General features: G+C 44.8%; 1 protein-coding gene and 1 long non-coding RNA gene across 6 annotated transcripts in view; one reads left to right on the top strand and one right to left on the bottom strand.

Moving 5' to 3' along the window:
• Positions 1 to 6,720, top strand: LOC119152042. The gene is made up of 3 exons (XR_005105654.1): positions 1 to 1,147; positions 2,720 to 2,798; positions 5,417 to 6,720. It is a non-coding gene; the product is annotated as an uncharacterized LOC119152042 (long non-coding RNA).
• Positions 6,491 to 12,837, bottom strand: part of ZNF827 (zinc finger protein 827) — a 106,452-nt gene continuing 100,105 nt past the window's right edge. Inside the window, exons 14-15 of one of the 5 annotated variants that reach the window (XR_005105652.1) lie at positions 10,940 to 12,528; positions 10,548 to 10,656 (exon numbers count right to left, since the gene is read on the bottom strand). Coding sequence is in view for 2 of the 5 variants with exons in the window: in XM_037396646.1 (XP_037252543.1) it covers positions 9,849 to 10,656 (808 nt within the window). In the remaining 3 variants the exon portion in view is untranslated. Of the gene's footprint in view, positions 12,529 to 12,837 lie in introns of all 5 variants that reach the window. The other 4 variants (XR_005105650.1, XR_005105651.1, XM_037396646.1 and 1 more) reach the window with 4 other exon arrangements.

The raw sequence follows: 12,837 nt of genomic DNA, 5'->3' as shown, positions 1-12,837 counted from the left end.
TGAGGAACTGGCTGTCAGAGTGACAGAACCAAAAATCCTGATGGAAAACATCCAGTTTCTAAAGAATGCTCGGGAGAGCCTCTTTGTAAAGGATTTACAGATCCGGAGGCAGCGGGTCAGAACATGGCCAGTAGCGTTCACTGCCAGGAGCCACAAATTCTCCACAAGAAACTTCTTTTAAAACTTGTCTGACAGGAAAACATTCCACTGGAAGAAACCTCTGAGCGATCCCAACTTCTGGCTATTTTTTTGTTGTTGTTGTTTTGTAATTCTTCTTTCTGCAGCATTGGCCAGTTGCATTTACCCTGAAGCAGGACACTGGCTGGAACTGAGGAATGAGTGGGCCAGTCTGGCAGGGTCAGTCCTTTTACCACGTATGGGCGTGAGCCGTGAGCAGAATGAGCTTTTCATGTCAGCGGAGAGGGCCAGAGGAGGGTGACACAATGGTCACCAGTACAGAGTGGCCCCTGCTTGTGGCGAGAGCAGCGTGGGACTCTGTCCAGCTCAGGGGCCTGCTGCGGGCCATAGCAGTGCTTGGGGAAGGCTACTCAGGGGCTGCTTTGCAGTGTAAGTAGTGAGTGGGTATTTAGTGTGTCACAGCAGCAAAGAAAGTGCTTTTTTACATAGTGTCGTTGCATGTAACTTGGGGAACAACGCGGTGCCGGAGATACAAATAGGTTTAAAGAAAGGACCCGGTTTGGTGGCAGCAGGTCAGCTCTGCCTCTGTATCTAAGTACTCACGTCTTGGGCAGTCGCGTTAGGAGTATGTCAGGTGTGATTTACTATGGCAGCACCGAAGGGACCTTGGTTAATTAAACAGAGTTTAGAAGAAAACATGAGTGGATTCTTTTTTTTCCCGGTTTAATTCCTTGTTACATCAGTTGAGCCGGGACAGCACACTGGGAATGCCGTGGAAGGGGTGCCGTTCCAGGTACAGACGCTACCATGACTGCAGCACGCCTGCCAAGCAGCTGGAGCTCAGCACCAAACGAGCGTTGGGCCAGTAGGTGATGTGTGGGGCGTGCTGCGACCATGCCCCCGCAGCTGAGCACTGCCAAACCTGTACGTGCCGATGGGCTCACTGCCGTGCAGCAGAGCTGCCAAAACCAAGCTGAAGAAGTACTTGGGAGAGCTTTAGGGATGGCAGGTATGCACGCGTAGATGTACATAATAACCTGTTGCAGCGCACATGGCATTGTTTTCCTGTTAAAATCACATGTGAATGAAATTTTATTACACCATTACTCACTTTAATGACGAGCCACAGGAAAGTAACAATGTGTTTATCATGAAACATGTCTATTGTAAATGTGTTTATCCATAAGATGTGATTTCCCAATTTTGGGAAGTGATTCAGTGCACCCTTAATTATATATTCCTGGTTTGAGTGACTGGAGAACTGTTCTTCCTGACTCTGTCTATCTTAAGAGAAATCTGTCACCGAATAAGAATGAAACTTGACTGGTAAAAATGCAATCTTAGTCGCAGTGTCACTAAACAACTGGATCTCACTTATTTTTAATCGAAATGTCAATTTAAAAGATGCAGTATGTACTTTTAAATCACATTAACATTATATTTAGACCTTTCCTTTAAGTTCTAGGTGCGCAGTCCTGCTAAAATAGGTAGCTAGGTATAAAGCCATGAAGTCTTAGTGCTTGCTTACTAAATATTCAGAGTGCAAACAGGCATTGCTCTGATAACACCTGCAGCTAGAGCTATTCTGGTATGTCTTAAAAGTGTCACTGGCATGCGTGACAGCCACCAATGTATGCATATTATTTCAGAATCATATGGAGATGGCACTCCTGCAACTGTTTACCTTTACTTATATTCCTGTGCCTTTTAAACTTTTTTTCTCAATTTCTGGACAAAAAACCACTATGATTTTCTTGCTAAAATAACTAGTGCCTCTGACTGTAATGGAACGCAGTTGCACACTGTGTACTGGAAAGTCTGGGTATCAGGAAAGCATTCATCCCTGCAATACAAGAAATAAAAGACATTTATAGTTTATCATAATTTATTTTTCTGGTTCTAGCAAGAAGTTCTGCATTAATCTACCCACATAGTTTTAACAAAGTTAGTCCTACAAGGAAGCCAAATGACTTTTTTGCTTTCTCCTCAAGCAACACTCGCTGTCAGTACCCAGACAAACCATGTGTGCGTGACGCTGCACAGCACCCCAGCACTGCTGGCCGGGCAGGGCTGTGCTCCAGCCCTTAGGTCTGCCGTTTTTGGCAAATGAGTCGGTGTTGGGCATTGCAGTGGTAGTGCTGCTGTTGTGGGTGTTCGGGCAGAGAGAAGCCAGCCTTTCCCGAGTAGGGGCTAGACCGGGCTCACATGGTTATCTGGGGCAAAATGCTTAAGGAGGCAGCGAGAGCAAGCTGGGGAGAGCGTGCTCGTAGTCATTCCCGCAGTTATGCATAAATAGGGTCTGAAGTCCTACTCTGCTACGCGTGAGCACATCAATTACGAGCTTTGACCCTCCCAACTGGCTTCCTGTTGAATCTGTTAAAAAGCAAATTCTTCAGTCCTGGCATGTGAATGAACATGCAGTAACAGGGACAGAACCAACAAAGTATTTGCTATTTTGTCGCCCGGCCAGAAAGCGGGGCCTGGTTTGGGGTTTGATCACAGGAGGCTGCGCTGCGAACACTGGCACGAAGGTCTAGGGGCCCAGTGGTAGAGACCGTGTTTCTGTTCTCTATTTAAACAGGCACCTTCCGGAACAGTAACAATCCAAAGTCTGCAGTTCCAGTGAAATGCTGTCTGAGAAGCGCTGGAGAAAAAAAAAGGTATGTGATAGAATGTAGAGATTTGAAAAGGAAAGTAGAGCAGAACTACATGCAAACAACAGAGGACAGTACAGGAACTCAAAGCCTCTTTTCATTGACTATTGCCTAAATTGGAAAACCTGTTGGTTTTGTGAGGGTTTTTTCAGGGTTGTGCCATATGTTGCGTTTTAATTACAGTTGAGGGGGAGGGAAATGGAGCAACTGAAAAACAAAACAAAACAAAGCAAACCCACCTCCTAGCCTGGAATGCCCTCCCTACCCATCTTAAAGGTAGGGAAGCAGGTCAGAGAGGCTTCACAAGGCTGCAAAGCAGTGCCAGAGTGTCACTTTGTGCTCTTCTGCTGTACAGTTGTTGGGTTTTTATTTGGAAGTGGGTGCGTGTGTGTTGGGTTTTTTCCTTCATTGGTTTTTTTTTTTTGGTTTTTTTAACTTAATAACACATTTTGAGTTCATGTGTGTCCCCGTCCTCCACCCCTGCTACTACTCAGCTCCAGCTCTGAATTACCTTTTTTTTCCTTTTCTTTCTTCCCCCCTCACCCCCCTACCCCTTTTCCTTTTTAAGATGGTGGATACTTAAGAGAGTCGTACAGGTAGATATAGCCACTGCTGCGCTGGTCAGACAGCTGTTGTGCACATGTGAAAGCACAACAGCTGCACTTCTGATGCACTGCCTGGTACCTAGCAACTGGATGGCTTCCTAGTGCACACAGCAGCGTGTTCCCGAGCACTGTGCCACAAGCCCACTATCCAAGTTCTGGTCTTTGGCTCTGATGTAACCTGTTAACCGCGCCTGGATTTGCCATGACACGTGCGACATCTGAGCTGCCCCGCTGGGCTCGATGCCAGCGGTGCCGTACACCAGCTGGTGCACGCTCCTGGGAAACAGGCAGCTGGTTGATCCCTGTGGCCTCCCACCAGGATTTTTTGGCCAAGATTTTAAAAAGCAGCTAGTGGATTTGTTAGATCAAGATGAATCACCTTGAAGACACTCCCCTTTCAGTGGGCATCGAACTCGGGGCACTAAGCACAGCCCCATCCCTTCTCCAGGGGCTCCTGCTGGGCAGTTGGGCCTCGGCTACCCCGCGCCCAAGGTTGGCTGTCGCTTCTGGAAGTTTTAGCTGCTTCACTGGTAGTCTGCAAAACTTCGACGCAAAAGATGATGCCTTTTCCCGTGCGGACTGCTTGAGTGCCTCTGCGATGAGAAGCTGACATACCGCTCAGTGCAGCTCCGCAGACGTTGTAGCGGTTGGCAGACCTCCGGGTAGGAGTGATTGCGCTGGTGTTTTATTAGCTCCCAGAAAATATATAGCAGAGAAGAGGCTGTGCGGGCTCCTGCACAGTCTGCCTGAGCTCTGACCCCCTCGGGCAAGAGGCTAGATTGCTTTTACAGCCAGTACTTAACCTTGCTGCTGAGACTTGTCAACAAGGAGGCCAATTAGCAACAGATAGAAGGGTGGATGATATAATGCAGACGCCTGTTTGTTAGGAGCAGGACTGATAAATTTCTAACGCATAAAACTTGTATTTTAAAACTTGGCTCTCCATAAATGATGCCATACCCTGCAGAAGAATGTCACTCTACAGTCAAGTATTACAGAAAACTTCAGGGTTGGGTTTTTTCCCAAGGCCTTGTTCTGCTGGGCTCATGATCACTGTGGCGGGTGTAGGAGTATAAGAATAATTCTGCTTGAAGAAATGTCCACTTTTAAGGTAATTTTTTTTTTAACATATATGGCACATGTGCAATGAGAGCAGGGCAGTTCTTGCTGTCCTGAGGGTCAATACACAAACCGAGATGTTTTCCATCACCACACCTGTGTATTGGTGTACGTGTCAGAAAAGACAGATTAGGGAAAGGACAGGTTAGGGAAGGTTGAGTTAATTGGCTAAAATTGTGCAGGTCTACAATTAGCGTGTTACGGCCGCCTGCTGCAAAGGACAGTGGCTCTTTATCACACATCAGCATGTGGCAGTAATACGCCTACATGGGTACGCATGGGGTTCTGCTGTCAGACATACGGTTTTGGTAAAGCTAGAGAGGGGAGTACAGGAGGATGGTTGGTCCTTCAGTTGACATTGAGTCTGAGCTTTTAGACAAAAGCTTAGAGTAAGACTCCAGGTCTGGAGCTGCTACAAGACTTGCTCTTAACTGCTAGCTGACTGCTTACGCGGGTGGGATACTTCAGCCCTCTGCTCAGCCCCCTCCTAGGGCCATTGCAGCGCTGTGAAATAGGGCACAGTGCTTCTTCCTCGTGCAGAGGCAGCCACGGCCACTTTGCCAGCCAAGGTGCTCTTCGGCTCACCCTCTGCACTGTCTCTGCTTGTTTTGACTGAACATTTGAACCTACATCTTAAACCGTTACCTCAATTAAGCGAATGCTTATAATAATTTACAACAGAACTGAAGCAATTTACGCAGCAGAGGTCTGTTTTAAAACCATCAAGAAATAATCAGGGCTTGGTAGATCAACCTCTGAAATACCGTTCAAAATTAGAATATTTGCATGACTGTCTTTTAATTGCTAGGATAACTATTTGTGTCTGGCAAAAAAAACCAAACCAAAAAACCAACCCAAAACCCCACCACACAGACGATCACTGTGTATTTTCCATTACAGATACTGTGCAAGAGGAGAGGAAGACCACATCTTCTTGAACATGACTTACCAACCCTATGGCAAAGCTCAGGCTGCCTTCCCTTCACCTAACTAGTCACCGGCGAAAGGAGTAGTGGGTTCAACACACGAGCTGTTAAGAGCACCATGTACTTCAACAAGGTACTGACAAAGGCTCTGAAAATTAAGTGTCCATACCCCAGCAGAAATAACCATAACTATTTTTCAGTTGATTAGACCTTAACACTGTCTAACTGAGGGCACAGGGCAATCCAGCTGTATTTAATGTTAACATTAATTTATCTGAGGATAATTTTCATCTAATGAATACCCGGATTTTTTTTTTCTTGGCTAGTGTTTAAATACTCCAACTTCTTTTTAGGATGTTAAGTATCTTTTCTTGTTGAGTGGAACCAATAATATCTTTGCTTCTTGGAAATCTGTCTGCTCTTAGGCTATCCATCTTTAGCCTCCTCTGTGCATTTTAATTATTTCATTAATCTTTGGTGAAAAACAATAGCTTTTTCTAAAATGCTGACAAAATGCGTACATGGTATTTTTACAATTTAAAAACATAGATTTCCATTAGAATCTCTTAATGCACGATGTTCCTTTACTCACTGTGTAACTCCTTTTTACAAGTTCACCTGATTTCATTGGGGCTGCTGTCAGGCAAGGTCAGGTTCATCAAACTACTGCTTAAGGGTCTGAGTTTTGACCTGCAGGGCTGAGGAGAGTAGGGCCAGGGCGCTCCACCATCCTCACAACTGAGCAGACCCCTCAGAAGAGGCGTTATCCCCCTTGCAGAATTGCCCTGGAGGGGTGGTACCTGTCCAGAGCCCACAGAGAGAAGTCCTGCAGCCATCCTAGGAGCATTTGCTATATTTTTTCATCAGCAGTAATAACCAGAGCTTTCCTTTTCCATTTCAACCATTGATAACATCTTCCCTTTTTAGTTTCTATCTTCTCATCTTGTTGGAGAACTCTTTTGCTGTCCCTCCAAATCAAGCCTAAATATATTTAAGGTAAAAAATAAAGAGAGGAAGGAAAACCAAAAAGAAACAAGAATATAGCCAACCTTTTTAATTAGAGTATATTGTACTTCCAAACTGGATACACTAGAAATTGGCAATGCAACATAAGATGCAAAGAAATATACCAGTTACTGTCAAAATGACCCTGTACAGCCTTATAATGCAAAAAGCTTTATACAATACAAATTTTTATTAATGTACACAAACCTTGACAGAATGATATTTGAAAAAAATACAAGTTAAAAAAAAAAAAAGACAGGAGAAAGAAAAAAACTGCTGAGAACTTTAACTGAATTACCAAATGGAAAAACATGCTAGCTTTCATTAAAGAATGCATAGTGAAAACCAGTATGAAATTACCTTTGAGGGGGGAGGGGGGGCGGAATTTATCAGAACTGTTGGTCATTAGTCAGTCTGGGAAACCTCTGGAGAACATTCCTTTCTTTAGCCTTGAACTGCAAACCAATCATCTTAATATGCATGAGCTCTGATAAATACTGTATTTTTTTCTTAAAAAAATAAAAACCTCCTAACACACCTTTCCTTACAGAGAAAACTTCTATAACTTGCCAGAAAGAATTAGTTTATCCTTTCCAAAGTGCTAAATAAATTTCCCAGGTACATTAAACATTACTATGTCAGATACTGGTACAGTGGAACGTCGTCGAACACATGGCGTTCGCATGCTGACAGCTCATCCTTGGAAGTTCCAGCCCTATTTAAACTGCCATTTGGCTTACATAGTGTCCTACTAATATTCCTATTTCTTCCTCCTTAGACAGCTGTGCTTTACCTGTCGGTCTGAAAAACAAGCTTTTTAATTTGGGAGTGTTTGCTCATCTATGGTGGGGTCGGAGATATATGCATTGAGTCTATTTTAAAGAACCGATACAGTTTGTGGATGCAGATTGCGTATTTCATGCTGTTGGGATACTCAATTCTTTATGCTTTGAGTATTTGCTAATACAGCATTTCCTATTTTGTCTGTACTCCAGGCAGGGGGTGTGTGTGGTGGTGTTACCCGGAGTTCTGACGGAGTAAAGCATGGCAAACAGGGCCCTGAGTTACGTAGGTTGTTTACAAAGGTTTCTACATACTTTGGAACAGATGGCTTTTCTTTACTGCATAGACAGACAGAACTGCCACATGCCCATTAGAACCAAAACTGTCTGCTGGAATGTAAACAAAATGGTGGGACTTCTCTGTCAATTAATAATTTGCAATGAGAACCTGCTACTGTTTTGGATATTTCCCCCTTGTAAATAGCTTCCAGTATGTTAACAGGAGTGCACAGATTAGGATATCATCCCCCAACACGAACAGGAAGAGTTTGGTCATGACAGTGGAGAATGTTTGGCCATCTCAGTGCAGAACAAATGTAGGAATCTGCAACTATGTTCAATGATGCAGGTTTTGCATCAAAAAAGTATTTCTACACAAGCTTCATTTAAGAACTAATGAAGACTGAGTTATGTTTCTAGTTGTGCATATGGCGAAGAGCCCTTGTGGACCAGAAATGCCTTCCTGACCTGGGTGTTGCTTTAGTGCTGTCACTCACAAGGGCTTGGCTCCAACTGGCCGGTCGGATCCCCCCACCTCCCAACAACCTGCAGAAGTTGCTCCTTCAGGATAGCATGATGGTGGGTGGATAGTAAGTTAGATGTGACTCAGGGCACCTCCTACAGTGGCTTGGCCAAGGGACAGAGAGGGGACTGACAAAAACTAGGTCAGACATTTCTAATACCTGGTGAAAGACAGCAAGATCCGAATTGAAGAGACACTGTGGAAAACAATCCAGTAAGAAAGCATTCCTGTAAGTCAATGATAATTTTGAAATGTTTCATATTTTATACTTCCAATTTTAATGCAGAGTACTTTTACTCCTGATCTTTCTTCCTGGATATTACATCATCTAAGAAACACAATGCAATTAACAGTCAGTTAGCTTCTCTTAAATTAAGATCACTCTTGGCATTTTGAGATTAACAAAGGTTACACAACCAATCCGCTTTTGCTTCTTCCTGCAATAAAGTGCTACATATAACATGTCATTTTAATGACCACAAGTAGGAGCGTTAAATAAGTATAAAGTTAGCTTCCTAGCAGTGTATGCTCTATCCGCCATTAACAAAAAGGAATAAAGTATTACTAATAACATGGAGGTTATCAATAGGACTGTAGAATTTGCAAGTACAATTTAAATACTGAGGGTATAAAAGAGAACTGTATGGTTCAAACAGCATCTTTTTATAGCTTTCTAGTTCAAAGAAGTTACTAGTACCTTTTCAAATAAACAGTCGTCTTACCTTCAGCCCACAGTTTGTTTTTTTTCTTTTTTTTTTTTTTGCAAGTGAGAAACAAACTAGTGCAAGACTAAAGCACTGTGCAAAACTGCCTTTTTTTTTTTTTAGTCTGAGTATTTATACCCAGAATTTATCCATACCCTTTTTTTAATCCCCTTGTCGGATTTTTTTTTTCCACCATAGCATTCTAGTTACACAAGTTGTTCCTGCAAACTAAAAGGTAACCGCTGCATAACACAGTATATATATATATAAAAAAAAGTGTGTGTGTGTATATATATATATATGCCCTTTTAAAACAAAAGATGTATGCTATGGCCCAGATGCAGGTGTTTGTTACACCTGTGTAACAGTTAAGCCTTGGGCCTGCTGCGTGGGTGTGTAGACTGCACACACTGCATGTGTGTGTGTGTGTGTGTGTGTGTACATACACACGCTTCTCATTGTCATACTCTCATCCTGCAGTGCTGAAAGCAACCTTTTCCTCATCAGTTCTACCCCAAATCCTCAAACCTTGACAACTGAGTGCAAGGCATCAAACAATTAAAGGAAGCTGCAAACAGCACTGAAATAATACACCGGTCCACCCTGAACCAAGCGTTACTCCTTCCACAGCTCTAAAGTTCAGAGGGAGATGGAGGGAAAGGAGGGAGCAAATGTGTGAAAAAGGGAAAGGAATAATAATTAAATAAGCCAATACAAGGGATGTGCAAAAGCAATGTCATGGCACGCTACAGGCAGACTCTCTTTCACGCACCCGCACGCACACAAAGCCCAAAAATAAAATGCATCAATATGTAATCTTACAAGTGCTGATTGCCGTTAAGGACACTCTTTTTCAGCTTAACAAGACAAAATAGTTTCTTAGATAAGAGTACTGGGAACATGCCTCTGAAGGTAGAAGTATGCAGTAGGTCACCTCTTGAAGATTTAATAAAGCAGCTTTCATGTCAATGCAATAAGTATACACACAGAGCCATTTTCTAAACCTTACTAATGATATAGTACAAGTGTTCGTTACTTCTTCGGTCTACGTGTTGCAGCAATGTATACCTGCTGGGTTTGTTGGGGTATTTTTGGTACAGAATGTAACTGCCCTCAGACAGTTTCTGCCCTTTCTGTTAGTCCAAGGTAGGCAAGGAAGGAGTGTTTAGGTGAAGAGGCACCTCCCGGTGCAGTCTGAGGTCTGGGTGGATGGAATGTGAGATCGTAGTGGTTTTTTGGGAAAAACATTGTTAAAGGAATAAGATGGGCAAACTCTGAGTTCCAGTATTTATCAAAGCACAGGGAAGTGCCGTTGATGGCCAAGGCTTTCACTGCCAAGTTTGGCTCTGCCCCGCCGCCGTGTGCAGCCGACATAGCCACTGTTTGCAGAGCCTGGGAGGCAGACATAACTGAGAGGGGTGACAGGAGGTTTCTGGAGCTGTTCACGGGTAGGAGCGGACTGGCTTCCTTGGAGGTTGAATACTGGCCCTTCTTCTCCTCTTCGGAGCAGTCCCCGTTCTGGTGCTTCTTCACATGGCGGCTGAAGACAAAAGGGTGGGTAGTCTTGAACAGGCACTCATCGCAGCTGAAAGTCTGGCGTGGAGCATGCTTCAGTTTCTTGTGCAAGTTGAGATTGTCTTTGCGTTTGCAGCTGTAGCTGCACTGGTCACAGTGAAAAGGGCGCTCACCAGTGTGGACACGCACATGTTCGATCAGCTTGTTGGCGGTCTTGGACAGGTAGCCACACTGGTCACACTTGTAATGGTTGCCAAGGCGGTGTTCTCGGATGTGCATCTCCAGCTCCAGCTGATTCGCTTTCACTGTCTGGCAGATCCGGCACTTGTACTCCATCTTGTAGTGAGTCTTCAGGTGGCACTCCATTGCTGCGGGGCGGTTAGTGGAGTAGATGCAGAACGGGCACCTGGTAACACAGCAAGGAAAGGCAGGGACAGAGGAAAGAGAAGTCACTCGGCTGGAAGACCCGCAGACCTGGTTTAACCCTGTCATTCAACCCCTCTCTCACCTACTTAAAGAGGAGAAAAAGGCACTTAGTTCTCCCTGTGAAGCCTCTGTCGAATACTTGGTTCACCTTGACACGTCTCTACTTAGAGGAGGGTTGCCCATTTAGTGGCAGTAGAGCTCACGCATTCCTAGGAAAACACTGATTCCCTCTGAAGGAGCATCTCTGTAATCTTCTGGCTTACCTTGACGGGGAAGATTCTGCAAAGCAGGCTGGGTAGTGCAGAGTGGGTGACTGATTCACAGGTACTTTGTGTAACGACATTCCTAGTGTTTGCACGAAGTCGCTTTGGCCATTTTTTCCATTAAGAAGTAGTTTAAAGTGAGTGTTTACAGTTGAGTATGAAACAGCTGTTTAAGTAAAGATGGAATAAACTTGTAATACCACATGTACAGCAAAAGCTTAGGAAATTCCTTTTATGTGACCCTGAACAACAAGCTTGCTGGGTATCCTGCTAGCAGCAGCTGAAAGCCAGTGTTAGGAAGATTTGTAGGGATTCCCGTTTCTGGGAGATGAGCTAGCCATGCTCCAAGGGGGCGTGTGTTTGGCAGCGTTTGCCTACAGCCGCCTCTGCCGCAGCAGGAATTGTTCCTGTGTGGGAACAGGATGTGGGCTCCGCTTACTCACAGCGGCAAGCGTCCGGACCGGGGTGGACATGGCAAAGGCCCTCACCCCCGGTTCCTGGACCTGAAAGGGCTGAGAAGGCTGGAGGAGGGAATCGTGAAAGCTTGGAAGGAAGCCTGAGCTGAACAAGCCTGGCCACTAACAACCCCAAAACACACCCGCTTTTGCTTTTATGTAGCTGAGAGGAAGCTGGTGAGGACAGCTACGTGCCAGCAACCTCTGCTGCATGAAGCAAAGCACACTCCCTTCCGGATGGAACCGGGCAGCTAAAAGAGCGGGTCTAGACAAACAGATACGACCAAGGCACGTGGCCACTGCCTTACAGACGTCTCCACGTGCCACTGACCTGCGTTCACCGTTTAGCAGGTCTGCCGATTGTGTTCCAGCTTTCAGATAATTTCTAAGCAGAGAGCCTTTCTCTCCCTGTGCGTTTTCCCTTGCTACAACTGGTTGCACATACAGGTTTAACGTTAGTATACCTGCTAATGACGAGACTTTTGAGCACAGTGAGTAATACAGGAGGACAAGCGGATACTAAAACATCCAGACACTTTTACTGATGCTCATCAAGTACTCTGATCCAGAGAGGGAGCCTGGCACTGAGGCCACTAACGTGATTAGCTCTATCGCAACAGAGGACTCGGCTGTCTGTGCACACATACCTCTCCTGGGCTGGGTGCTCTTTGGATCAGAATCTCAAGTTTTGACCTGGAGCTGGAGGAATCATGTTTTTTTCTCTTCCCCCACAGCAAACAGGAAACAGAAAAATACAATTTACTTAGATATCTTCAGGCTTTTCTGGATGCCTTAAAAAAAAGATAAATCAGAGCTTTTTCTTAGGTGCAGCTTTCAAGGTGCCTAATTATTACTTGAGTTGAACAGGAATAACTTATGCAGACTGAGAAAGCTATTCTGTCAGGAAGGCCTGAGTCATAGGTCATGGTTTTTCCTTGGTAAATAGAACAGATTCTGTGCAGCTTAAACCCAAATGTGTTAGACAACTCAGTCTGTACGTCCAAGACAGACATCCCGTCGTTCTGGCACACTACTTGTGTCTCAGTCTGGTCTTCTTCCCAGATTCAGTCGTCGCATCTCAAGTGACCACAGATGCCAGTTCATGGAACTACTGAGCTGGAGACCAGACGCTGCCTGGCAAACAGAACCAGTTTTAAAAAACTGCAGTGCAAACTATCTGATAATGCTGCTCGTGATAACGTTAAACATGGTGTGCTTGTCACTGAAAACACTAGTTTGCTTAGCAAGAGCAACAGAAGCAGGAGTCCTGTGCTGAACCCTAGCGAGGCTCAAAGCGGTTCCAGCCTCTTTTCCTGCAGCAGCTGGAACAAACAGAGACCAGGGATGTACGTACATCTTGCATAATGTCACATTGCCCGCCCACAGAGAGCAAGCATATGGCCCCAGCAGTCACTCCTTCCCTCAGGGGTCCAACTTTGACAG

This window comes from Falco rusticolus, chromosome 1 (genome assembly GCF_015220075.1).
Source record: "Falco rusticolus isolate bFalRus1 chromosome 1, bFalRus1.pri, whole genome shotgun sequence".
Lineage (NCBI taxonomy): Eukaryota > Metazoa > Chordata > Aves > Falconiformes > Falconidae > Falco > Falco rusticolus.
This window is presented reverse-complemented; position numbering and strand designations above follow the sequence as displayed.